The sequence below is a fragment of the Ctenocephalides felis genome, unplaced genomic scaffold, assembly GCF_003426905.1.
Source record: "Ctenocephalides felis isolate EL2017-DRISC unplaced genomic scaffold, ASM342690v1 CF-g0.4_SCAFFOLD_03571, whole genome shotgun sequence".
In the NCBI taxonomy this organism is placed as follows: domain Eukaryota; kingdom Metazoa; phylum Arthropoda; class Insecta; order Siphonaptera; family Pulicidae; genus Ctenocephalides; species Ctenocephalides felis.
Genome location: NW_020539725.1, coordinates 29,229,129 through 29,255,644, shown reverse-complemented (window position 1 = coordinate 29,255,644; position 26,516 = coordinate 29,229,129). Strand labels below are relative to the sequence as shown.

The 26,516-nt window shown below is 28.3% G+C and overlaps 2 protein-coding genes and 3 non-coding genes across 6 annotated transcripts in view; 4 read left to right on the top strand and 1 right to left on the bottom strand.

The window, feature by feature from the left end:
* LOC113384522 (mitogen-activated protein kinase kinase kinase 11-like) overlaps positions 1 to 26,516 on the top strand; it is a 107,297-nt gene that overhangs the window by 43,934 nt on the left and 36,847 nt on the right. The gene's annotated exons all lie outside the window — the stretch shown is intronic.
* On the bottom strand, positions 11,255 to 25,039 carry LOC113384523 (mitogen-activated protein kinase kinase kinase 11-like; the record flags this gene model as incomplete). Of its 2 annotated transcripts, none has more annotated exon segments than XM_026622253.1 (12): positions 11,255 to 12,129; positions 12,633 to 12,835; positions 12,897 to 13,070; positions 13,535 to 13,929; positions 14,052 to 14,190; positions 14,264 to 14,362; positions 18,588 to 18,773; positions 18,847 to 18,997; positions 19,125 to 19,325; positions 21,620 to 21,795; positions 22,185 to 22,368; positions 24,894 to 25,039. In XM_026622253.1, coding segments are annotated over 12 exon segments (2,657 nt in total), but the record flags the coding sequence as incomplete, so codon positions are not given.
* On the top strand, positions 19,968 to 20,039 carry Trnaq-uug. Its single transcript has one exon. It is a non-coding gene; the product is annotated as a tRNA-Gln (tRNA).
* Trnaq-uug lies at positions 20,186 to 20,257 on the top strand. Its single transcript has one exon. It is a non-coding gene; the product is annotated as a tRNA-Gln (tRNA).
* Positions 22,844 to 22,915, top strand: Trnaq-uug. Its single transcript has one exon. It is a non-coding gene; the product is annotated as a tRNA-Gln (tRNA).

Here is a 26,516-nt window from a genome sequence, read left to right as displayed (position 1 = left end):
TTTTTTTTTACAGTTCTATGGGTTCCGTACCAGTGCTTATCCGTTAGACGGCGGCGCGCTTTGACATTTCGTCAGAATTTCCAAAATATGTCAAAATGAAGAAAACATTTTTAATTCAAAAAAATTTTGTTTTCAAAAAAAATTTATTCAAAAAATAGTAATTTATTGTCAAATTTATAGTTTCTCAAAAATCGAATTTTTTGAAGAATTTTTTTTTCAAAAACGTTAATCGTTTTTAAAAAAATAATAATTTTTGGTACGGGAAGTTCCAGTAATTTGCCTTAAGGCACGATGCCCTAATTGCCTTAAGTCAAAATTCCACTTACAGCTAGTTTTATGTTTACTCAACGTTTCGAATCATTCTTGTTTGAGACCGAAGAAAGTATATGTATGTATGTGAGAGACTTAGACCAGTTTTTGACCAATGCCTCTCATCATTATTGTTAATAACTATCCCAATAAATATCCCAAAATATCCCAAATAAATAATATCCCAAAGAAGAAATTTATATTTTTGACAGCAAATCAAGTAAGCTAATTTAATTATTCTATTTTTTCTCGACGCTTCAAGTCGTTCTGAATCGTTCGGCATCAAAATGGATAAAAATGTGTATGTGTGTATGTGTATGTGTATGTATAAGTAAGCCAAAACTTGATTTTCGTCGAAGTTTCTGAAAAATGACTGCTCCGAGTTCAAAAACATAAAACCGATTTTTTGAAACTTTAACACTCTAAGAGAACACGTTGATTAGTTCTTTATGAGTAGCAGAATATTTTATTCATGCTTTCCATAATTGAATTAAATAATTAATGTGAAATAAATAATATAAAATTTTTTCTTTTTTTTTGTATTTATTTTTCATAGCAAGCTATACAAAGTACATTCAACTACATATGTTACAGTTATATATTAATTGTCTGCGTGAGAAGGATATAAATAATATAAAAATGCCAAAAATACTGTAATTTGTGAATTTAAAAACCGTTTTGAGAGATATAAAATCCGGAAAATTGATTTTTTGTTAATTAGGCCGAGCCGTTTCGTCGTAATTGTTAATTTTTTTTTGACTATTTTATTAAAACTTTGCACAGTGATATTACACTGTTTAAACAAATATCTTAAAATATTATATGCCTATGGAAAGTAGTTCGACTGTAAAAACTATATTTCAGTTCTTATGGATTAAGTCGATTATTTACACATAATGGGAAATTTTCGAAACTTGCCTCGAAGCAAAATGCTACCTACACCTAGTTGTTTTATAATTTTTTTAAGTTATGTTATATACAGTTGTGATTAGAATTTATTTTATTTTTATACTCGAATATTTGGTACAACTTGTAATTATCAAATTTTATTCCAATCTGGATCCATCATTTAAATATTTAAAATATGACATGATATAAAACTTGTTTTAATTATAGCAACAATAGAAACTAATCCACAATGTTATTGTTTCCTTTGATAAATGACGCTTTCTGTATTATTTATTTCCGCCAGACATGGCCGGGATTCATTTTAAGTGCTCTCTTATTTATCTTGAATAATTAAATGTCATAAAACGTGCATTAATTGTTTGCAGTTTTACTCAAGAAAAGAGCACTTTGTATGGAATATAATTACTTTCTTTCTCATTTATTATATAAATTTAATTTTTTTGTCTACGAGAGTTCTTCGTATTTATTTGAACAGTGATCAGAATCAGAACTAAGAGTGCTGTTTGATGACAACCAAAATTTCAGCGTAATAATATTTGGTGTAATTTATTATTAGCAATTGTCTGCTTGTGATGAGTTTTAATTTAATCAAGCCATGTTGGGGAAGGGCTATTTTCACCATCTATATTCAAGTTAAAACCGACATCACTAGCTACTAACATCAGGCGTTCCTAAGGATGTATCAAACTATACAATTAGTGAATCCAAATTTCGACTAAAACAAAAATAACTTAGCCCCTTCTTATTTATAACCTACCCTATGAAGGAGATAATAATAGAACAATATCAAAACCTTTCTCAACAGACAAAAAGGCGGATAAAGGAATTTGTGTACGTATATATACTTGAACATTCGCAACCACAATAAACAATTGTTGGACACTTTGATTACATTCATAAAATTATCAATTTGCACAACATTTGTAATAATAAATCATGAGGTTCCGACGCCCAAACACAAGTGGCGGTATTCTGTGAGGTTTTTATCTGAAAACATTAATCACAGGTAAAGTGGGCGTACGAACCGAGTTGTAAATTCTCGGTGCTTGTAATAAAGCTATTCGCACTTTAGAATATATTGTAAGGGCGCGACGGAATATTTTTCTGCTTAAAATAATGTATCGAAGAGAAAAATGAATACTATTATTTATTATATTTCATAATTCATTGTCTGAACGAAGGAGATATTATCGATAGCAAAGTATCTCTATTATTTGATACTGTATAAATGCAACGATTTATTCGTTCATCCATTCAAGTTGTCAATAATCAGAAAAATGGGCTTTACAAGTAATAATTAATTCAAATAAACATTTGAATCAAACTTTTTGAATGTAATTTCTATGTTTTTTAGATAAATAATATAGTGGTCTGAGGGTGGCAAAATATTAAGACTTGTAATCGAGATCTAAAAAATAGAGTAAAAAAATAGAAACCTAAAAATAACATGAACTTTCAATGTGTGACGGAAAAAATTGTACTGAATGTGAGCGAATGCGTTAGCCATTATCGTGTTAATTAAAGGTATTTATTTTTTCTCGAATTTTTTTTCTCAAATTTGCCAAATTTGTAAGTTTTAAAAGAATTCAACAAAAAATCTTGATTCTTTATTTGGGGCAAATATGTCATTATTTTTTATGGTGGTTCTAGAAATATTATTTACGATTATAGATCTAAAACTTGAATGAAAAAAATTAATAAGATTAACCGCAATAACCAAAAAATGATCACATTTTCACCAAAGCTCCAGCTTGCACCTAAAAGCTCATAAGTTTTAAACTACACAAACTAAAATGTTCGTGACCGTTTCGGCTTGACGTTGAGTTCTGGGACATATTGTATACATACCAAATATATATAAGTCAACCATTGCCATATCTTCTAAAAACGACGTTATTAATAGAAAACTTCATTAGGGCAGCAAAATAAACTGTTATTGCTATTAAAAAAATAAAATTAAGTAAAAATATTCGCGAGATAAAAATTTGTTAATGCATATCATAACTTTTTAGTTATGAGTGCATGTATGTTATCAATAAATTTTGGAAATTCTCAAATTTGGAATTTCTATTAATATTAGGTTATAAATCAGAAAGCTCCGACAAAGTTTTACCATCTCGTTGGTATTAACATAATATTTTCGCAAGTCATAAAAAACCACACCCAGCAGTTAATACTTCTATTCAATAATCCCAACTATCCGCATCTATAAACCCAAATAATACAATAAAAATCAGATACACTTCTAAAGAAAATCCCCATGATAAAAATAACGCTGCCGGTATATTCATTAGTGCTTCATTGTCTTCTATACGTGATGTCGGCTAGGAAAATTGGAAGATTTAATTGCCAGATAAACTTAAACGTGTAAAGCCGAGAACAAAGAAAAACGTAAAACAACGATTTTCCTTTATGATTTATGAGTTTATAATTAGTTTGAGCCAAAAAGAGCAAAATCAGGAAACGTGCATAAATAAAGAAATACAAAGTAAAACAGCAAAATATTTCAATTACAATGCATATAAAATGAATATAAATTATTAAACAAATCAATAAGATAATACATAAATAATTTAATTTTGTTTGATACAATAGTATTATGCAAAGAAAGAAGAATTGGTGTACTGTAAAAAAAAGTAGTTGCACAAAAACATGTTCAATTTTACAAGCAATTCTAGTTGCTCTAGTTTCATTACAATCAACAATTTCATTTTTTTTAATATCAAGTAGAAAAAAAAGTTTTTAAAGTTTTTCCCAGAGTGATATGATATTAACTATGTGTATCATTATTATATTTATAATCATCTAACAGAACCTCAAATAGCACTTTAAAATATTCAAAATATATTGCAAATAACTATAATTTCAATAATATTCGCATAGATAGATTCTATTCTTTTATTCCTGCTAAATATTAGTCGATTTTTGCAACAATTTAAATTTTTCTCAAAAAATGAACGAAAGCGCAATCTGTTTGTAGTAATTTGTAAAAATAAATGCCAGAAATGAATTGACCCGTAAATAAGTAAATGTTTTTTTTTACTTCTTAAATGCAATACCTAATTGTGGAAGAGATTATATTATATTATATAGGAGATATAATATAGATTATATTATATAGGAGATATTGAATAGTTCGCTGGCTTGAAATTCGCTTTCAAGCTTTTTTTGGAAAAGTCACTTGAACGGATCATCGTAGATACAGAACTGCGAGCTCCTGCAAGTTTTAGGTTTTTTCATTTAAATTTAGGTTCCTACAATTTGACAGTGCTTAATACGTATATATAAATATAATCAACTAATTCATAAATTAATTAATAATTAAAATTAAATAAAGCATGTTCATTATCTACATGATGTTAACTCCTTTAATTATAATTTAATGTAATCTGCCGCATAGTGATGAAAAAATTAATAGAAGGCACTAAAAATTCCATTTATTTAACTGGTCATTAGAAATACATCGCCCACATTCTTATTAAACGAATTATTTTTTCATCTGATAACCACATAGCGTGTTTATGTAACGGCTATTTTCACGAAACCAAAATTGCCCTCTGAGGTAACATGCCTTCGATAATTATGTTCACTTCTGGCCAACTTTAGTTAGCTCAAATGGAACAAGAGAATTAAAAGAAAATTGAGTTTTCCACTTTCATATAAAAATCTAGAAAATGAAGAGAAATGCGAAATAATTTCATAGTTTATGGGATATCTCTGAATCATGTTTCGGTTCAGATGAATCAACCGTTGATAAGTGTAATTCAAGCATTTATTGTTTATTATTATTCAAATTGAAACTAGTGGGGTGGGTGGCATCGTGCCTTAAGGCAAATTGCTGGAACTTCCCGTACCGTAACGAAATGTTCGAGGAATACTGAATGTTTTCAAATAGATTATTATAAATATTGTAACATTGTCTAATATTTATAAGAATTATATAAACTGAATTGCAAAGTTGAAATTATTTGTTTCAACAAAAAACTAAAAAAAAAAAAAAAAAAAAAATGGAACAAAATTTTTTTTTCCAAAATCAATTATTTTGTTAAGACAAGCAGAAAGTTTTTTGAATCATTCAAATCGGACGCTTACTTCTATCAAAAACTGCCATTTTTTACATATTTAGCTCCGTATCTTCGAAATGGCTGGGCCTGCCTTTTCCAAAAACTAATAAACACTTCTCCCAATCATTACTAATTGAATGTTTTTTAGATCATTCAAATCGGATACTCCGTTCTCTCAAAAATTCGATTTCTATTTTTCGCACTCTTTGCTCCGTATCTCCGAAACGGCTGGACCTGCCTTTGCCAAAAACTAATCAGCTCTTTTCCCTATCAATAGGAATCGAATGTTTTTTGAACCATTCAAATCGGTTGATCCGTGCGCCCTAAAACGTGACTGGAAATTTGTATCCACACATACATACACACACACACACACATACACACACACACACACACACATCCATTTTTTCTGAGGTATGCCAAAACGTTCAGAAACCTTCAAAACGTCGAGAAATATAAAAATTTTCAATTCCGATTTTCGGCCCATTACAATAACTTACCCTACGGGAAGTTAATAAATAATGATGAGCAATAATGTGATAATATTATTGTAAAATAATTCGAAATTTCTCACATCACATCAATTAACAACATACGATATTACTTATGGTTTTGGATGTTCAGAGTATTCGGATGAGTTATATGTTGACTCTGTTGACTAACAACAAAAGCAAAAAATATATTATTTGAATAAAACACATATCTAATAAACATTTTCTTATCTTCCTTAATGTGCGCAAAACTTGTGGCAAAAAGGACCAGAAGGATCCATTTCTTTTTCGGTTAGATGAGAATACCTAAATAGTTTTTGTTAGAAAATAAAAAAATAAGTGGGTAAACAGTTAGATTGTCGAAAGTTGTCGCGAAATTTGAATGAACGTCCTTGTCAATTAATAATTGGACATAAAAAATATAACGAAGGCTAGATTTTCGGGACCTACCGATGAACAATAAAATGTTATAAAAAAGGACTAAATCGAATTTATAATATCTTATGAAGATAACAGATAAATTTATATTATATTTTAGCATAATTATTTGTTATAATAATTAATTGGCCTATCGAATTACAATTTCCAGTATAATACATGAATAACAAATGGAAAACGATCAAAATTTCGAACGGACTTTTCAACTTAAAATCCACAATTAGTTAAAGCAATTTCAATCCTGATAATTTGAAACGTAAGTATGTTTAATATAATTGTGTTATACGATGCAAAAATAGTATATTCATTTATATTAAAAACTAAAATTATTTTCTCAATGTAAACGTATTTATGTACATAAAACAAAGTTATAAGTTCGTCGTTCATATTTACTGACGTGCGAATATACCCAAAGTATAGGCGCCTAGCGCGTCAGTCGATTTGTTAGGCAAAGTAAATATTTAAGTGAAAAATATTTTCCGCTACAAAAATTATTATCATCGATTTGAATTCATGCAAACAAGTTTTCCTTGAGATAAATTATGTTTACTTGTGATTGATTTGACACCTTTCAACCGGAATTCATTCATTCCGATTGAGTGAAGACTGACGAAAATAAATAAGGTAATCGTATTTCCATAATTTCATTCATATATATATATATATATATATATATATATATATATATATATATAAAACTGAAGGGTGTGTGTAAAGAGATTGCTAATTCAATTTGAATGCTGTTGGGAATATTTGTGTTTAAAGAATATATCACCGAAGGGATATCTATTGATGTGAACAATTCTTGGTTTCAGCTCATGCAGCTTACTACTGCACTTTATAATCTCAATGCAATTTGGAAATCTTGACACAAAAAAAAATGTAATCTATATTGCTAACTCCAATGGTCAACCCTCTCTTCGGGTTTAAATGTATCGCTTTTTATGTATGAAAATTAACAGGAAATATGATGATGAAACGAATGATAAAAATCGTTGTTTTACTCCACTTTTAATAAAAGAAAACTGTAAGGCCGAATTCTATGAATTACGTTAATAAGAAAACTTGTATAACTCAAGATTTATTTAAAAATTATAGTATAATATTTAAATAAATCTTGAATAAAAAATAAAAATCATTGTGTTAAGTATGGTTGATACGCAGTAACTTACAAATTTTAACCTGGGTATTTTAAAAGTGCTGCCTTTTGCCAGGGCAGTTTTAAATCTTCCGTTTCAAACTTATAATGTGTATTCAAGGGTTCAAATGACTTCAAGTGACTTTAAATAATTATCTAGCGTCACCTGTAGTATATTAAACTTGCTCGTGGATTACTAGACTGCCTTAAAATAATCTGGTTGGTAGGAAATTTTATATTCAGTCTTCACATCGAAGATTCTGTTGAACCTGACAGAAAATAATAAATAAAATAAATATCTTATTATATAATTTATATATATATATATATATATATATATATATGTGTGTGTACATGTGTATCTAAAAATTTAAAATTCGGTAATTGTTATGTATGTTCTTACCTATCACGAGCCCAGGGTTGAAATCCACGTTCTGAACATCCTCATTCCTGACTATCATATTTTTGAAAAATTTAAATGAACAATACTGAAAAGAAATACATTTTGAAGAAAACTGTCTGCATGACATTTTTTCCAACAATCTAAAATACAAAAATTTCGGATACCGAAAAAATCATTATGGTGTTTTGGGCTTATTATTTATTTAATATATAATATATTTTACAGTCATCCGTACTCAAAATAATTTTCTGATTAAAAAAATTATTTTGTAAATAAATTATTCAAAACATCCACAATCTCCATATACGCATAAATTTAATATATTAAACGCAGTCATTACATATCTTAAATAAATGTCTAATATGGATTAATCTCTATGTATATATGTTATACTGTTGTGTAAATGTATATATTTTATTTACTTTGTTGGTGGTGTTATAAAGTATCATTAACATATTTATTTCTATTTATAATTGGAGCATTAACGAACAACTTTGATACAATTTATTTGATTACTTGAGAATATGATGCAGATATGGTCTGTAATGATTATTTTTTAGTTTTACACGTTTGTCAAGCCAGAAAATTATTTTCAAAATAATTTGCATGTCATCAGTCATATTATGTTCAATAAATAGAACAATTAGCATTATAACATTACTAATATAATTTGTTGATATTAATTTTTAATACTGTACAAGTGAATTAAAATTTAAAGTTTTATAAATGTTATTATAACACTACGACACTGACACAACTCATGCAAGATATTTATTAAAACTTGTGTATTCAATGAAAAAATAATATTACTTTGGTGTTCTTTACATCTAAAATCATAGATGTGATTCAAAAATTTATTATATCACTTATTTAGTGCTAGTGCATTCACTGGTGTTTATTGTCTTACAATTACTGGTCAATTAATATGCGTTGAGCATCGATATTTTATAACACCACCTTTAACTATTTATTAGTATATGTATCTTATAAATTATGATGTACAAATTATTTATCTAAAAATACGGAATGATTAAAATGCATCACGGTTGAAAATGTCTTGATCACAGTGATGATAATGTGTACAGTATAAAATATGAGCTATACATTGTATATTTCACAATATGCTAAAAAATTTATAAAACAACACGGCCAAATTTTGTTTCTGCGGTAATTAAAAAGCGTAACGCGCTAATAAAAATATAAAGCAATGGTCGCTTTTAATTTCTTTCAATTTTTCTAAGTTCCTTATAAATATCAATCAGTACAGGCACAACGTTCTAAGACGATTGTTACTTTTATTATTGCAAAACATTATTTCTGAGTGAATACTAAGGGTAATAAGCTAACTATGCTTATAATATATAAATATGCTATATATACATAGTGGCATTTTTAAGGAATGAATATAAAAATAACTAAATTTTCTGATGCACGCAAAATTATATTTTTATTATATACTCATACTCATTTGCAATAATAATTTATATTCTTGGCTTTACTTAGCAAAACCTAATTTTGTTTTCTTTATAGTTTGATAAATTTGTGTTAAAACGAAGTGTTACTCGCGCTTATATAAATCCGCCACATTGATGTATTTTTATAGCATTTTACATAATGTTATTATACAATATTTACAAGTTAATAAGATAGGTCAGTCAATATAATGATTTTTATTGTATTTTCCATGATTCATATATTTCTTATTATATAAATCAATAGAAAAATTAGAATACTTTCTGATATATAAAAGATAATGCAATATCATTTTATGGAATAAAATAGTTGTCTTTTATATCGAATATAAAAGTAATAACTGGAGATATAAATACAGTACTGTGCTATATTCTAGTAAGAATAAAAAATCTTCGTTTTTACGTATTGCAGTATAAATTAAATAATTTTTTAAAAATGTTTACAAACTTTGGGCTAGTTTGAAGTGTATAATGTACTGTCCATATATATATTTTAAATTAGTATTCTAAATAAATAAATATATTGACAATTGTGGCTTGCTATTTCCATTTTTAATGAATAAATTTTTATAATGTCAATAGCATAAAATAATATCGTATGATTGGCTTATAAAATTAAAATTAAGTATGCTTACTAAATATTATTTACTTAAATATATATCTTGAATCTAAACAGAAATAAATAGAACCATAATAATTAAAACATTAAATTTAAAAAGATTAAATAGTCGACTAGAAAATATCTTGCTTTTGGCCATTTTATTAATATACAGCAAAACCAATTGTTCTACAAATTGCATTTTGAAGTAGATAATCTAAGTAAATATTTATGTATATAAGATTAGAAATCTGACATACAAGCCAAAAAAATGCAATTAAAATAAAAGCATCATATTCCTGCTTGGTAAACACTATACATGAAACAAATCCTGTTAGACTAATATATTACATTAGTTATATAGACTAATATACATTAGTTATATTTGCCTTTAAACGTTTAAAATTTATTCGATAAATTAAACCAAATTATTATCTATATTTTTTTTTTAACTCGTCAAGAAGATCATTTGTATTGATAATTGGTGCTAACAATATACATTTTACTGTTACGAACGTAACAATAAAACAGTTAACTTTTAATTATGCCTTATTACAAAATATGTTACATGTGTTTTAACAATTGTCAATATTGCAACGTTTGCATTACGGAATATTATTATAATATATATTTTAACGTATTCGGCATAAACATAATTTTGCTTATAAAACGTAGTTCTATCAGATTGCTTACAACGACAATATTCGGTTTATATTTTCGATACAAAACTAATATGTTAAAATTAAATACTGAATTTCAAGTGAGTATGGCAATTTGAATTTAGTTATATACATATATACAAGGCTCAACAATTTTGACTCCATTATGATTTTGCAAAATTTCATTGCATAATTATATGAAAAAAATAGCTATCAAAAATTAAAAAAAACATGTGAACCGATTTTATACTTATGTTGTCATAAACAAGGTTGCTAATCCTTAATATAAATATTTGACGAGACCAGCGTCAATAAACAAGCTAGCAATTATGTCATTTTATCCATCTGTGCTACATAAAAAGACAGTCTCCCTTGTTTATTCTAAAAACATGGTAATGTTGTTAATATTTATGGTTTAATCTACATAGTATCCAATATGACTTAATATTTAGTTAAAAAGCACCAATAACAGAAATAGCACACCAAAGATGCGTTTTTCATGAAGTCTTCATTATGTAATAACTTACTTACTTATGTATCTATCATAAAAATATGATTTAAATTATTTTTCACCGAATATATTTTATGGCAATTATTTGATTTGATTACAAGGTTTCTAATAGTATAATTTATTTAATGGAACATAATAAAAGTGGTAAAAATCAATAGTATCACTATTTTTAGGTGTTAGGAAAGTCTGTAGAGAAAATTCAAAAATTCATTTGCAAAACATGTGGAAATGCAAACAAATATGTAAATAATTGGTCCAACATGAAATAGTTTGATATCCATCTTATTAAGTAACTCTAGACTATCAGTCTACCCAAATTTTTACTTAAGTTTTAAATGTGTGTCTGATTTTGTAATTCAAAAACTTAGTAAGCTAAAAGAAAATTGCCATCTACTTTTGCAAATCAAAGGGGCATTATCTTTAGAGGCAATTTTCTAAATCAGTGAGAACTACTGAAAATTTGACGCAAGATGATGCCATAAAATGCGGTGTCCAATTTTCAACCAAAAAAATAAAACCATCACCCTGCTGACGCTATGATGGAAAGTCCCTATCCGTTCTTCTGGATCTCCTAGAAATCAATTGCACAGTATCTAAACTTTGTTGCCCTTGCGAATATACAGCAGCATCCAGTAAAGTTTCCGGGCTAAACCTTACTCTGGAATGGGAACTAGAAGAATCTTTCGCACTTAGGTAAGAGGAGTCATCACTAGTCAGACTATCTGGTGGAGTAGGATTAGTAGGCGTGCCACCGCCCGACGAACCGCCACTTCGGGAACCAGAAGTTTTTTGGGAATTATATTTTTTTAAACTGGAACGTAATTTTGTTACTCCTAATTCCAAGCCTAAGCCTAAGGTGCCTGGTCGATCAACCTGTTCTCGCACTGAGTAATATATATCTCCACCTCTTTGTGGAGTGGAGGCACCGCTGGGTTGCTTCCATTGGTGACTTACCAGATAGTCCTGGTAGGCGGTATCTGAATTATCACTGCGTTTACTGGAATACAAGGCCATTTCATCGGATTCGATTACATAGCCCGGGTTCACAGCGCTTAAACTTGCGGAGGAAGCATTAGAACCGGTTCGTCTATGAGCTACTTGCGGCACAGCCATGCGATCGTAACACGCATTATAGTCCTAATATTAAATTAGGACTTATTAAAAATTTAATAATTCCATATCAAATAATATATTTTAGGTGAAAGTCAGACTTATGAGAAACTTATTTAAATTGTTAATTTTTTTTTTAAAATAAGTTTAATAATAATATTCTCAGCGTAGTTGATCAAAATTCGACTTATATTGTCGTATATAATGATTATTATATATATATATATATATATATATATATATACATATATATTTGCCAATTGGTATTATTCCTTAAATAATGCTGGGAAATGCCATCAACAAAAATCATAAATAAATCATTTAAATCATGAACGATTCTTAAATCTAGAGTCAGTATTTCTTGAAATACAAAACTTATATATCGAGAACGATTTTTAAATCTAGAATCAGTATTTCTTGAAATATAAAACTTATATACACATATAAATATATATATATATATATATATATATATATAACAATACAAAAATTCTCCCACTGCTTTCTCTCCGTTTCAAATAATAACTTACTTGATAATAACTGTCCTGATAGTTGGTTGACTGATTTATCAAATAATCCGATGTGTTGTGATGTGAATATTTTCCAGCGTAATCACTCTTATCATACTGGTATCCATGATTGATCTCAGTTTTATACGGTGATGCATAACTGTTTAAATAAGTTCCCTCCGGAGGAAGTTCATTGGGCAAATAATTTCCAGGAATATATATGCCTAAGTTAAATAAAGATTATATATATATATATATATAATATACATTCATAATATATTTTACCAGGAACTCGATCAGAATTGACTGAATAGTCACCAGCGTCTGAACTGGTTTTTCGTCGAGGACTAGGCGTAGGTGGCGGCCCACTTAATAGGGTTGATCCAACACCAGAAGTATTACTATTTGTTGTTGCGGTATCTGATAGCAAAGTTGATGACGTCTGAGTTTGTGGTACACCTGGAATAAATAAAACATCTTGTTAACATGTTATCAATTAACATATGTATACATACCAAAACCAATGTATATAGTTGAATTGTAAAAAAAGAAGTTGTCAATTAAAAGTTGCAAGCAGTAAATATAAATAAGGAACGTAACAGGATATTGAGATCAAAGCTCAGTCACAAGGTTTACTAACATGTAGTGAACTCCTTAAGTTCTGATGAAGCTAATAATTTGGACGACCTAAAGCAATCAATTCCATTTTGGATATATATTTCGTCACTCAAAAACTGTCTAAACAATACGAATTCTTCTTATCAGATATATTAATATTTGGTGATTCATGTATTTAAAATTACGATAATACTGGAATTGCTTCAGATTTACCAATAAAAGATTATCTTCAAAACAAATCAATCTCAGTAATCAAATTAAACAAAAATATTTCATTTCAATATTAACTTATTGTTTCAAAGTACCTGTGTGATGATGAGCATGCATACCTCCCGAACTGGCGCTGTTTGGTAAATGTTGCGGCGAATCAGTAAACCTTAACGGCCTAATATTTTCATCCTTCTCATAACCAGCGACCTCTTTTCCATAGATACCAGTCACATGGCCTATCAAACCATATCCCGGTGCACAAACTCCTGATGTATTATGAGGCATTAACGCAGCTCTTGAATGCCGTGCAGGCCCGTGGTAAGTATGATGCGCGTAGACACCAGGAGCAGATTGATTGTTGTAATGATAATCAGAATACTTGCTAAGCACATCGTCTTCATCTTGATATAAAGGAGGTAAAGATCTCTGCATTGGCGGTTCTATGGGAAGTCTGTAAGGCGGTGATGATGTCTCCTCGTCTTCTTCTGGCCTATATTGAACAGAACATGAATATGAGTACGCATGATTTAAGCAATTACACGTTACGTTAAATGATGCTTATGTTATAATTATTAATTAATTAATTAATTAATTAGATGTTAATTAATCTACCTATTAGGTTGCAGCCTCGGATGAAGAGGAGAGACGTTAGAAACTCGAACATCATAGCCTGCAGCAAAACTGGCTAACATGGATGCCATATTATAAAGAACTAATTCCACAATTGATAGTTTCGCTCTGGGACGCACGCCTAGAAAGTAGAAGATATAAAATAGCAAATTATATAAATTAACATATTATTTTTAGCGATATATTTTTCTTACCATCAGCTGTGTATAACGTAGGCATGGGTATATCAGTCGCCCTGCTTTGATAACCCATTGCAATTGGCATCTCAGGACCCCATTCACTAGAACTGTAATCTGAAATGCAAGATTCCTAAATTTAATATTTACATGAAAATTATATAAATAAAAAGTATATTTAAAAATCAAATATTTAATCCATACATACTTCAACTAAAGTAACACCACCAAGCCGGTTAATATATTTTTCTACCAAGAATTGCACCTACACCAATAAAGAAAAATAAAGAGCATGCTTAAGTTGTACGGCACTAAATAATTTGGAATAATTAAGTAACTTGTAAGACAATAAATAAGCATATAATTGTAATCATAAATAATTTTATATTAATATTATATTTTTATTGTAAATAATAATAAAGACAAAAATAAACGACTATAATAAATCTTAATCTAAATAATTTAAAGAAAATAAACAAACATATAAGAGCAAATTTAATTTATTAATCATAAATTACATATACCAAACACCTTCACCAAATTATGAAGAAAAGATCAAAACGGAGCAGAAAATTAAAATTTACATAAAAGTCCATTCATACATATATTGCATTATCCAAAAAAAATTTAAACTACACTTCAAGACAAATTATAATAAATTATTTCTAATTGTATTTAAGTTAATTTTTCTAATTTCATGAATGATTTTATTATAATTCACTTATATAATTTAAGTAATAAAACCTATAATAAATAAATTTAGGATGCACATAAATTAAAAATAATTTTTATATAACTATTAGTTATGTGCTTAAACTGAAACAAAGTGTGCGGAATAGAGCAAATATATGTATACCTAAATATTGTAATAATAATAGAACATAGATTAGAAAGGAAACAATCACAAAAGCGATACAAAATGAGAGTGCTAGGACGCATACAAAAACAATTATTGTAGTTATAAAGTAGCAACAGAAAAAAAATTAAGATATGTCTGAAGTGTATATTAATAAATTCAACTTATAAAATGTATTAAAAATAGTTATTATATAAAGCAAGCAACTCAAAAAGTAAAAGCAACTATTTATTTGGGAACATTTATTTTCAAATTGTTAATATCTTATATATCCATAAAATTAATAATATTATAAGTAGACTTCAATAGACTACAAAAAGCTAACAAAATGTCTACCAAGAAAACTCTACCAAGAAATAATCTCATCTATACCAAAATATAATTATAAAAAATGAACAATTCTTCTATAAGCAGTAAATGTATAGTTATATTCTAAAAACAATAATTCTAACTTATAACGTAAAATGATAAATACTAAATCATATATACATATATGTACAACTTTGGATTTTATTCATGCATTCTGTAAATAAACAAAATCTTCATAAATTAAAATTATAATCAATTAAAGGTTTTACAATAGTATTGGCGTACATAGTGTTTGGTAAGTTTCATACCAACATTTGTAATTCATAAAACTAAACCTAAGCATGCATTTGTAAAACAATATAATCATTCTTTTAACTAAAGATTTGCGATAAACTTACATCCAGGCCTCAAAATTTCTTCTGAAATGCCTGGGTGAGACATGAAATATCAATAGATCGATTTAAATAATAATTATTCAAACAGTTTGGTCCCTATTTACAACATACTGTTTAAATATTATGAAAAAGTAAAAAATAATAGTTGTACTTTATAAAAATACTGTTAATATATAAATATATAATGTTACAACATTATATACTTTGATATGTCACTAAAGAATAAATTTTGATAGACATAAGAAAAGAAAAAATGTAGATACGAATAGGTCTTTTATCATTTTGAAGCAAATGAAATTCGTAGACAGTCAAATTGAATTGTTACTAATAAAATATAGTCATTAACAATCTAGTAATAATTAACTTTAAAATAACATTCTGAAAAGCGAACGCAATTTTATAAGCAATTGTAGATCTGACATATTAAACATTAATTTTCACTTTTTCTAAGAAAAACTAACATCCTCATTTTTCCATATTTGAAATAAATATTGAAGTCCATTTCTTGATAATCGATGTTGCTCCAATCATTTTAGAAACGTATAGCGAGAGAATCTCATTGTATGCTATTTTGTAACTGAATAGCCCGAAATAAAGTAAATCAAAAGTAACATTACACTACATTTGGATTTGCGATTTTAATAGACTGATAAAAAAGTGTGTATGCATTTTCAAAAGTAAAATAAAAAATAAATAAATTTAGCACTGTAAAATGTAAAGTTACAAAGTGAGATTCTCTTGCTAGTGAAATTAGCTTATTCTAAAATACTGGTTATTTATCGCGATTTTTGGGTCTTCCTATGATGAAACCCTTAGTTGAAAACACCGTATCGTAATGGTTGGCTTCAGGACTGTTTTGGTATAAATCACCATTCTTCGAATTTGCTTGGCTTTTGTTTCGATCTTTCGGTCTCAAAAAACTTCTGTAATCAAAAGCGCCACGCTCAAGCAGACCATTGTCCGATTGCGTTGACCACTTTCGAGCAAAATAGTTCGATTTGTGGCTTGAGGTCACACTATTACTATTACTAGGGCCGCTCAGGGTTCGATTATAGCCAAGTATCGATCGTGAACTATTCGAAGTAGGTGTCGATGTTTCTAATTCTAGAGAGGCCGTAAAATCGATCAAATCGGGAATGGACGAAGATCCAGGTGTGATGTCAACGTGTCTCCTTGCCTCGAACATAGAATCGCATTCGAGTAAAGTCTCTGCGCTTTTGCCTGTCATTATTTTAGTTTACTAAATATTTTCTGAACAATTTTTAACGATAAACACAAGCGCTTTACATATGATGCTGTTCAGGCCAGGTGATTTGGAATTGCTTAGCCGGGTAAGAATGAGCTTCCAATAGATTTATAACGTTTTGTCACGATAAGCCGACAGAAAATTAAGTCAGTGTAAGTATATTATCAATAAATGATATTGGAATTATGATTTCTCTTTCTGTGTAAATTAAAACCAGTCTCAGTTTTCCGTTAAAAGATTAACACCAAGATTTAATTTCTATTGTAGTAAAATACATAAATATTTGAAAAAATAAGCTACTTAAAGTTATTTTTAAAATGATACACATTTTGATAAAAAATGATAAATAACTAAATAATATACAAAAATGATACATAACATGTATAAAATTAAATAAAATCAACAACTAATGCAACATTTTATTTCGTATTATATGATATTTGTACTCTAAATAAATAATTGTGTTGATTACTTAATCACCTATACTACAGTGGGACTACAGTGTGCAAACGATTTTATGAAATTATAATACATGTGTGCTCGATTTTTTTTTAACTATTCTGCTCCCTAATTGCACTAACTAATATAAGGAGTTTAAATACATATAATAAAAAATAGTAAATAAACGTCTATTCTATTCAAAAACGTCTATTTTATTCCCCTAAACAATATCGTGACAAATCGTAAATACATCATTTAGGAAACTCAGTCTTGGTCATGCATATTTTTGATTGAGAATTGGTGAAATAATGGTTAATATATATGATTATATATGAGCGTGCTTAGATTTGTCAATATCATATAAAAGATAGCAATAAAAGTCATGCTATTCAAAATGTTCGTAAAGCCAAAGTTGAATTCAGTGTTGAATTCTGTATATGATTCAATCCTAATATAATCAATTTTATATTGCAAATAATTGTTTATATGTATATATATATATATATATATATATATATATATATATGTTTATAGATAGCAAATGCTATAAAAATTAAAAATGTAAAATGCTAAGAAACATGCAATAATAATCAATTTTCCCTTGTAATGAGATTTAGTGAGACGTCTCGTCTTTTTATTTAAATAATATTCATGATAAAGCCATTAAACTTTCAAAATTGTTTTGTGAAGTTTACATAATACGCATTGAAAATGTAATATATATTTCTAATTTATACGATGCTTAAAACTAGCTACAAATGAGTTTAAAAAACGCGTTATTGCAAACAAAACTTTTTTATTTACTGTGCTTCATCAACTTTATATCTGCTTACTAAGCCTATAAGGAGTAATGAAAAATTTTTCAAGAGCAAGACAACAAAATTAACGATAAGACCAGCTGCAATGCAAATTATCATAAATTCAGTATTATCCAAGATAAGATATTGTCCTCAATTCCGCTTTTCCACATGACAGAAATAAAATTATTATTACAGAAAGTAAAATGAATTACAACTATTATATATGATTCCAATGTTCTATCCCCATTAAAAGCAAGCATCCAAACTAATATTTTGAAGATAAACGACAACATACCTAATTCCTGCACTCGAAGTGTTCCTGACCCATGAGGTCTTGTCTTGTCCAAGTTGGGAGCGCTTTTACTAAACGCTGGAGCTCCGCGCTGATGAGCACGGTGCATGGCACCAGGCAGAACAGTTCGCTCGCGTTGATGAAGTGTTGAAGGACCCCACGTTTTGCCCTTAACGCCGTCGGAAGGCACTGAAAATTTTGGATATTAATATATGAATATTTATATATAATATATCAAAGTCTAACTTTGTTTAATACTTACAAGCTATTGCTCTCAGTCTTGGTATGGCAGGCGAACCAGGAGGCGTTTCAAGTCGATGCCTCGCGTTTTCACTCACTGCAGTATGTTGTACAGTTATAGTATGGCGAAAGTCTGATGGCAAACTAATCTGACCAGGTTCTTTCTTCAGCAACTGTATTTACATAAGAAAATATATTTAGATATGATTGATCAAAAATTCTGACCAAAGGCATTTGTGTTCATTATTGCTGAACCACCAATTGAAAAACTAATAATAAAAATTTTTTAAAAAATGTCACCTTTAATCGAGATCTTTTAAACTTTCCACGTCTTTTGCAGGGTTCGGGTGCATTTAGTCCATTAATCATTATCCTTAATTCGCGTGCTAATAGTTCGATTTCTCGTGCATCTAAGTCTTCTTCTCTCTGACGTAACTCGTATTCGTGTTGTTTTTGTTGAAGTTGCGCTCGTTTCAGAATTTCTTCTCTGCACCGCAGTTCCTGAATGTAAAAAAAAAAAATTACTATATACGATCCAACAAACTTAAATTTTATAAACTACAATAACATTTTTAATATGTTAAGATGGAAAAGCACATTAAATGACTCACATAGTGAATATAATTTTTCGAGCCCAGAAAAATATAAAATAGTAAAAACTACAAAAAATATTATTCCATTAATGAAATCTATAAATCTACAAATAATCATATTGCATAATAAAAACTACTGCATACCGCACACATACAAAAAAATGTACCATACCTCTTCAAAAGACAAGCAGGCCTGAACCGAGCGCATGGAGAAAAATATACAATTTTTAGTAATCGTAAATTAATAATATAATTGATGTCACAAATCTAAAGTTTCTATAATTTATATATTATGATTTTTAATTTACGGCTCATAGAACTCTATTCAACCAAAAGTAATATGTTTAATAGAATGATAATACTTTAAGATAATACATAACCATTATAATTTCGTTGTATTACATGCTATGTATTTTATATATGCAAATATTGCTAAAATTTTTGAAAACTATAAATAGATTCATTGAATTATATCACCTACAAAATATCGACATCTATTTATAAATTCTTTAGATTACCGCGACTAAATTGTTCTCATCAAATACTTGACGGTTCCATGGTGTAATGGTTAGCACTCTGGACTTTGAATCCAGCGATCCGAGTTCAAATCTCGGTGGAACCTGGTATTTTATGGCCTATTTTTTTCATTTACAAGTCTAATTGATTGCATTATATCAAGTAAATATTAAATTAACCTACAAAATATCGACATCTATTTATAAATTCTTTAGATTACCACTACTAATTTACTCTCATCAAATAGCCAACGGTTCCATGGTGTAATGGTTAGCACTCTGGACTTTGAATCCAGCGATCCGAGTTCAAATCTCGGTGGAACCTGGTATTTTATGGCCTATTTTTTTCATTTACAAGTCTAATTGATTGCATGATAACAAGTAAATATTAAGTTAACAATTTATCAATAAATGCTAATGTTCATTGGAAAATTTCTTTTTCGTTTTCTTCCATATCTATAGTCATTAAGTCATTATATTATATACATTTTCCAATGTATTATATCATGTATTATATCATGTATTATATCATGTATTATATCATGTATTATATCATGTATTATATCATGTATTCTATCATGTATTCTATCATGTATTCTATCATGTATTCTATCATGTATTCTATCATGTATTCTATCATGTATTCTATCATGTATTCTATCATGTATTCTATCATGTATTCTATCATGTATTCTATCATGTATTCTATCATGTATTCTATCATGTATTCTATCATGTATTCTATCATGTATTCTATCATGTATTCTATCATGTATTCTATCATGTATTCTATCATGTATTCTATCATGTATTCTATCATGTATTCTATCATGTATTCTATCATGTATTCTATCATGTATTCTATCATGTATTCTATCATGTATTCTATCATGTATTCTATCATGTATTCTATCATGTATTCTATCATGTATTCTATCATGTATTCTATCATGTATTCTATCATGTATTCTATCATGTATTCTATCATGTATTCTATCATGTATTCTATCATGTATTCTATCATGTATTCTATCATGTATTCTATCATGTATTCTATCATGTATTCTATCATGTATTCTATCATGTATTCTATCATGTATTCTATCATGTATTCTATCATGTATTCTATCATGTATTCTATCATGTATTCTATCATGTATTCTATCATGTATTCTATCATGTATTCTATCATGTATTCTATCATGTATTCTATCATGTATTCTATCATGTATTCTATCATGTATTCTATCATGTATTCTATCATGTATTCTATCATGTATTCTATCATGTATTCTATCATGTATTCTATCATGTATTCTATCATGTATTCTATCATGTATTCTATCATGTATTCTATCATGTATTCTATCATGTATTCTATCATGTATTCTATCATGTATTCTATCATGTATTCTATCATGTATTCTATCATGTATTCTATCATGTATTCTATCATGTATTCTATCATGTATTCTATCATGTATTCTATCATGTATTCTATCATGTATTCTATCATGTATTCTATCATGTATTCTATCATGTATTCTATCATGTATTCTATCATGTATTCTATCATGTATTCTATCATGTATTCTATCATGTATTCTATCATGTATTCTATCATGTATTCTATCATGTATTCTATCATGTATTCTATCATGTATATTTTGTTAAAACCTAATATTACCTTTTCTTTTCTGCGCAATTCTAAGAGCACTTCTTCAATCTCTCTGCGCCAGTCGTCCTGCATAGAATGGAATGATTCGTGTGGTGTATTCGCGAAGGCCGACCTGGCTATATCATCCAACGCTTCTAACACCTTGGGAAAGTCCGGCCTTCGGTGTGGATCCGATTCCCAGCACGCTGAAGAATAATAGAAATTAAATAAATAACATTTATTAAATGCACATTTGTAATAAGAAAACTAAGGCGGAATACTTTAATAACAAGTGTCAATATACTATTAAAATAACATGTTTATATATCATATACGTGAAGCATGCATATAGCATACTGAACTTGGATGGTCGATATTTATAATAACAGTTTATTTTAACCTAGATATTAATTATAGTTTATATAAAATAAACATGTTATATTATGATAAATTGAATCTAACATTACAGTATATTTATGAAACAATTTAAATTCCAATCAATTATTGCAGCACAACCTATGGATATAATATAAAATGTTGCTAAAGAATCGTAACTTACAAAAGTATTGGATAAGATTTATAAATAATTTTATACCTTCCATTAGATCTCTCCATTTCACAGGGCAAGTGGACGGTATTGGCAGCGTCAATTTATTAACAGCAACTCCATAGGCTACAGCAAGAGCGTCAATTCCTTTGTACGGTGTCTGCCCAGTTAACAATTCCCATAACAGAACCCCGTAGCTCCACACGTCGCTGGCTCGAGAGAATGTACTCGTCTGGAAGAAAATAAATAAATTAAAAACTGCGATTCTTTCAGTAGATTATAAAGAGTGCAATATCATATAAGAGCAATATTTTTTAATGCGAAATAAAACAAGCAAACCAATAGTTCGTTGGATTAAATGTCTTATATGTTGGACAACTAGACTAAATTAGAATTTGAGTTACCTTTTTATTTCATTTTCAATCAAAACTAATTAAGATTCGCATTGATTTCTTATACAATAAGATTTAAATTATACTGTAAAATTTTAACACTGTCATTTTAGTAAGACCAACGTTACAAAATAATACTGTTATTGAGCTATGTAAATGTTCTGTACAAATGAAAGCAGAGACCGCAAAGAGATATCACTAAAAATAATAATTCGTAAAAAAAATATATGATCCGTTGAATTAACGAACATTTGATTCTTTACAAGTTCCTCAGATCAGAACCAGAGTATTATTATAGCCACCAAAAATTCTAACGGTTCCATGGTGTAATGGTTAGCACTCTGGACTTTGAATCCAGCGATCCGAGTTCAAATCTCGGTGGAACCTAGTGCTTTTTTTTTATCATTTATTACTTTGCCTGTCGGATAAATAAATTTCATTTTGATAGCAAAAATAAATAGCATATAATAAATTTACTAAAATATTTAAAATTGAAATGTATAATTTTTCTTTAGGTTTCAAACTTATCACTTAAAGTGATCAAACTCATCAATTAAATTGTGGTAATTTAAATCATTATATAAATTGGATAATTTTCTTAATGATAAATTAAGATTTTCAATTCTAGTGTTTGTGGCTCATTACGATCATGATTTTTGGCCCATTACTATAAGTTACCCTACTATAACTTACCCTACGAGAATAAAAATAATTAATTAATAAAAATAATTTTAAATTGTTTTGATAATATTTTCATAAAATCCTTTTTTAATCAATATAGATACTCATAATTTTTATAATGTATCGTATTTAGATTAGTTTAGACACATTTACTACAGAAATGCACTGATAATAGTAAATAAAAAATAGGTTTATGCTTTTCTTTCGTCGATTAATCTTGCTCATTCTCTTTATTATTATGCTTTTACTACCTTTTATAGTCGTTTATGATTCTAAATTTTCTGTTTAACTATCTTCATAGTTTATGTCGTTCTACATTGGTTAACATCAATCGTCTGCTTTCTACTTGATTAAGAAACTTCCACTAAAAGCGTGGAATATTTAACGATAACGACTTCGAGTTTTACATAGTCATGTAAAATGCCAGCTATTAGTCCATTGATAATGAATTGTTTAGATTATTCAGTTATTCGAATTATTCGAAAAGTTATTTAGAATGCTTTGTACGTTTAATCTTTCGTCTTTGATTAAAATTTGACATTAATACAATTTTGAAATTTATTTGATTTCGATTGAATAATTAACACGTTATATATGATGATATAAATAAATATTTATAAATATTGAGTTATAAATAAATTATTTTTCCAAAACAAAGATTCAGAATTAATTATTGTTTATGATAAACCATTGTATTACAAATGTGTTTACATCTTCCGTAGTGAATATAAAAATATATGAAATATCAAAATGTAAATAAAAACATAATGTTTAATGAAATCGCGTATACTCGGCATTTTTACATCTGCTCAATGTAAAATGTTTAGTAAATAATATTTTATAATTATATGGTTTAGAACAATGGCGTGGATTAAATACTATAAATTCATCAATCAGTAGGTTCAATGCTCAATATCGATAATAGATTTAATTAATTTATAATCTATTCGAATTTCATCTTTTTATTGCTTTAACGCTTCTTTACCAGGAAATTCCAAATAAGTGAGTCTGGTTTTCTATTGTAAATTTTACCAATGATCTTTTTTTCAGTTATTTTTCAACCAATTTTATTCTGCGTTGATTGATTTCAAGACGCACTTTGCGAGATGTTTATTAGTTTCAAATTTTTTTTTCAAAAACATTTTTTTTGTATATTGAAAATAATTCAAATTTTAATTTTAATTCTGGCTGAAGTTCTAAAGCTCACTTACATACTTTAAATAAATAATTTTAACTTTGTAATTCAGTTTATATATAAATATTAGACAATGTAACATTTTTTTATAATAATCTGTTTGAAAACATTTAATATTCCTCGAACTCGAACATTTCGTTACACTTCGAGAAGTTCCAGCAATTTGCCATAAGGCACGATGCTATGCACCACTAGTCTTCATTTATTTTTAGGCATTAACTTGAATGAGATTAATATTTTGAAAATTTACTCTATTTAATAACTATTATTTTTCTTTGAAACTTAAATTATCAAATTACTTGATTTAAAACAACTTCACTACATTTTCGGTATATATAATTCAAAATTCTTATAGAGTAGTGGTTCCATATACTTCTCTAAATATCACCAAGCGAAAGTTTATTACAATCGTTAAGGTATGCAGTTAATGCATTAGTTGACCAAACCATATCGGACATTTAAATAAAGAAGTGGTTTTATTGAAATTACCTTAATAACTTCGGGCGGCATCCAGGCGTAAGTGCCGGCTGCTGACATGCGTGTGGTCTTGTAGACTTCCCGGGCTAAACCGAAATCTGTTATCTTGAGAGTTTTGAAGCGAAAATCGTCATTTTCTATGGCTTGGCTCAGCAGAACTGTAACAAGAAAATTGTTATTTAGGCTAGATTTAATAAATCAAATGTAACAAGTGTATAAGAAAACTAGCGTCTCAGCAAACTTAACAAAGAAATTACTTATTAGGACATTTTTAAGAATTTAGGAATGTAACATGGGTACTGCACTAGGGCAGGTTCGTGAGCTGAATTAAACCCCAACTCGATTAAGAGAAAAAAAGAGTGCGCGTAAGGTTCACACGGGATTGAACTAAAACTTATTTGCTACTGTACAAGATGGCATTTAAGTAAAAATAAATATATCATATAACAATTTTGAATCATGTTATTAGTAATATGGTAACACTCGTGATGCACATATTTATTAGTGACAACCATTATACATATTTATATAATGATGAATTATAAACTATATATTTATAATAGCATTAAAAACAGGTATAATATTTAAAAACAATAATGCAATTAGAGTCATACTGCAAATATGACATGGTCGGTTTGTCATTGTAATTAGCATTTAAAGATGAACCTTCATTAGAGAAATGAAGTAATTGCTGATTAATAACTTCTATAATATTCGTTCACTCAGTGGATTATGTTAAACAACGCCTAAATAAATATTGTTTTCGCAACTTCACTCATCATGTAATAATTGTGTTTAAAGAACTTCATGCAATTAAAATTAACATACATTCATTGATTGATGGTACTTTTTTCACTTTTTCGCTGGCTATATAATCTCATTCTTTGAATAGCTATAATATCTCTTGTGCCTAAACAATTTTTTCCATTTCAATAACTTCAAAGATTTATAGAAACTACGAGTTATATAGAAATTATTTCAATAAACTTATGTTTTATACACGGCGCAAATGCTGCATTTGTTTTATTATTTTCATTACAATTATTTACGGGGGCAGGATAAAATATTCTTCTGATTCATGCATTTTTCATTAAATCAAGATTTGTACTACGATGAAACTTTAAAATGTTTATTTATCTATGCCGATTTTCTCATTGATATCGGTACGCATACAACGACAGATCTCTATTCACATACGCGACGACTGATCACAATCGACCCGTATAGAACTGATATCATCGAGAGCGAATGACGAATCATTGGCACTCGGCTCTCATCTTATCTTATCTGCCGTAACGCATTTTCGTTGCATTTGTATGGATTTACACCCTAGTCGCTAAAGAAGTTTTACTTCAAAAATAATGTGAGAGATTTTCCATTGCCATTTCATATCGCAGTGCCAAAATGAGCTATGTTTAATTGAAAACGTATTTTTGATCTAAATTTTCAAGTAAAAATGGACATCACTATTGCACGATGTGGCAAGTTGTCCGTGAGCATGAACATCATGAAACATCCATCGAATATAACATAAAACTTATAAACGAACGGTGATACTTATCTTGTCATAAGATAATAAATTAACCCTTTCCACTCGGATATCCTCACTCTGGCGGCAAAATACATATTAATTCT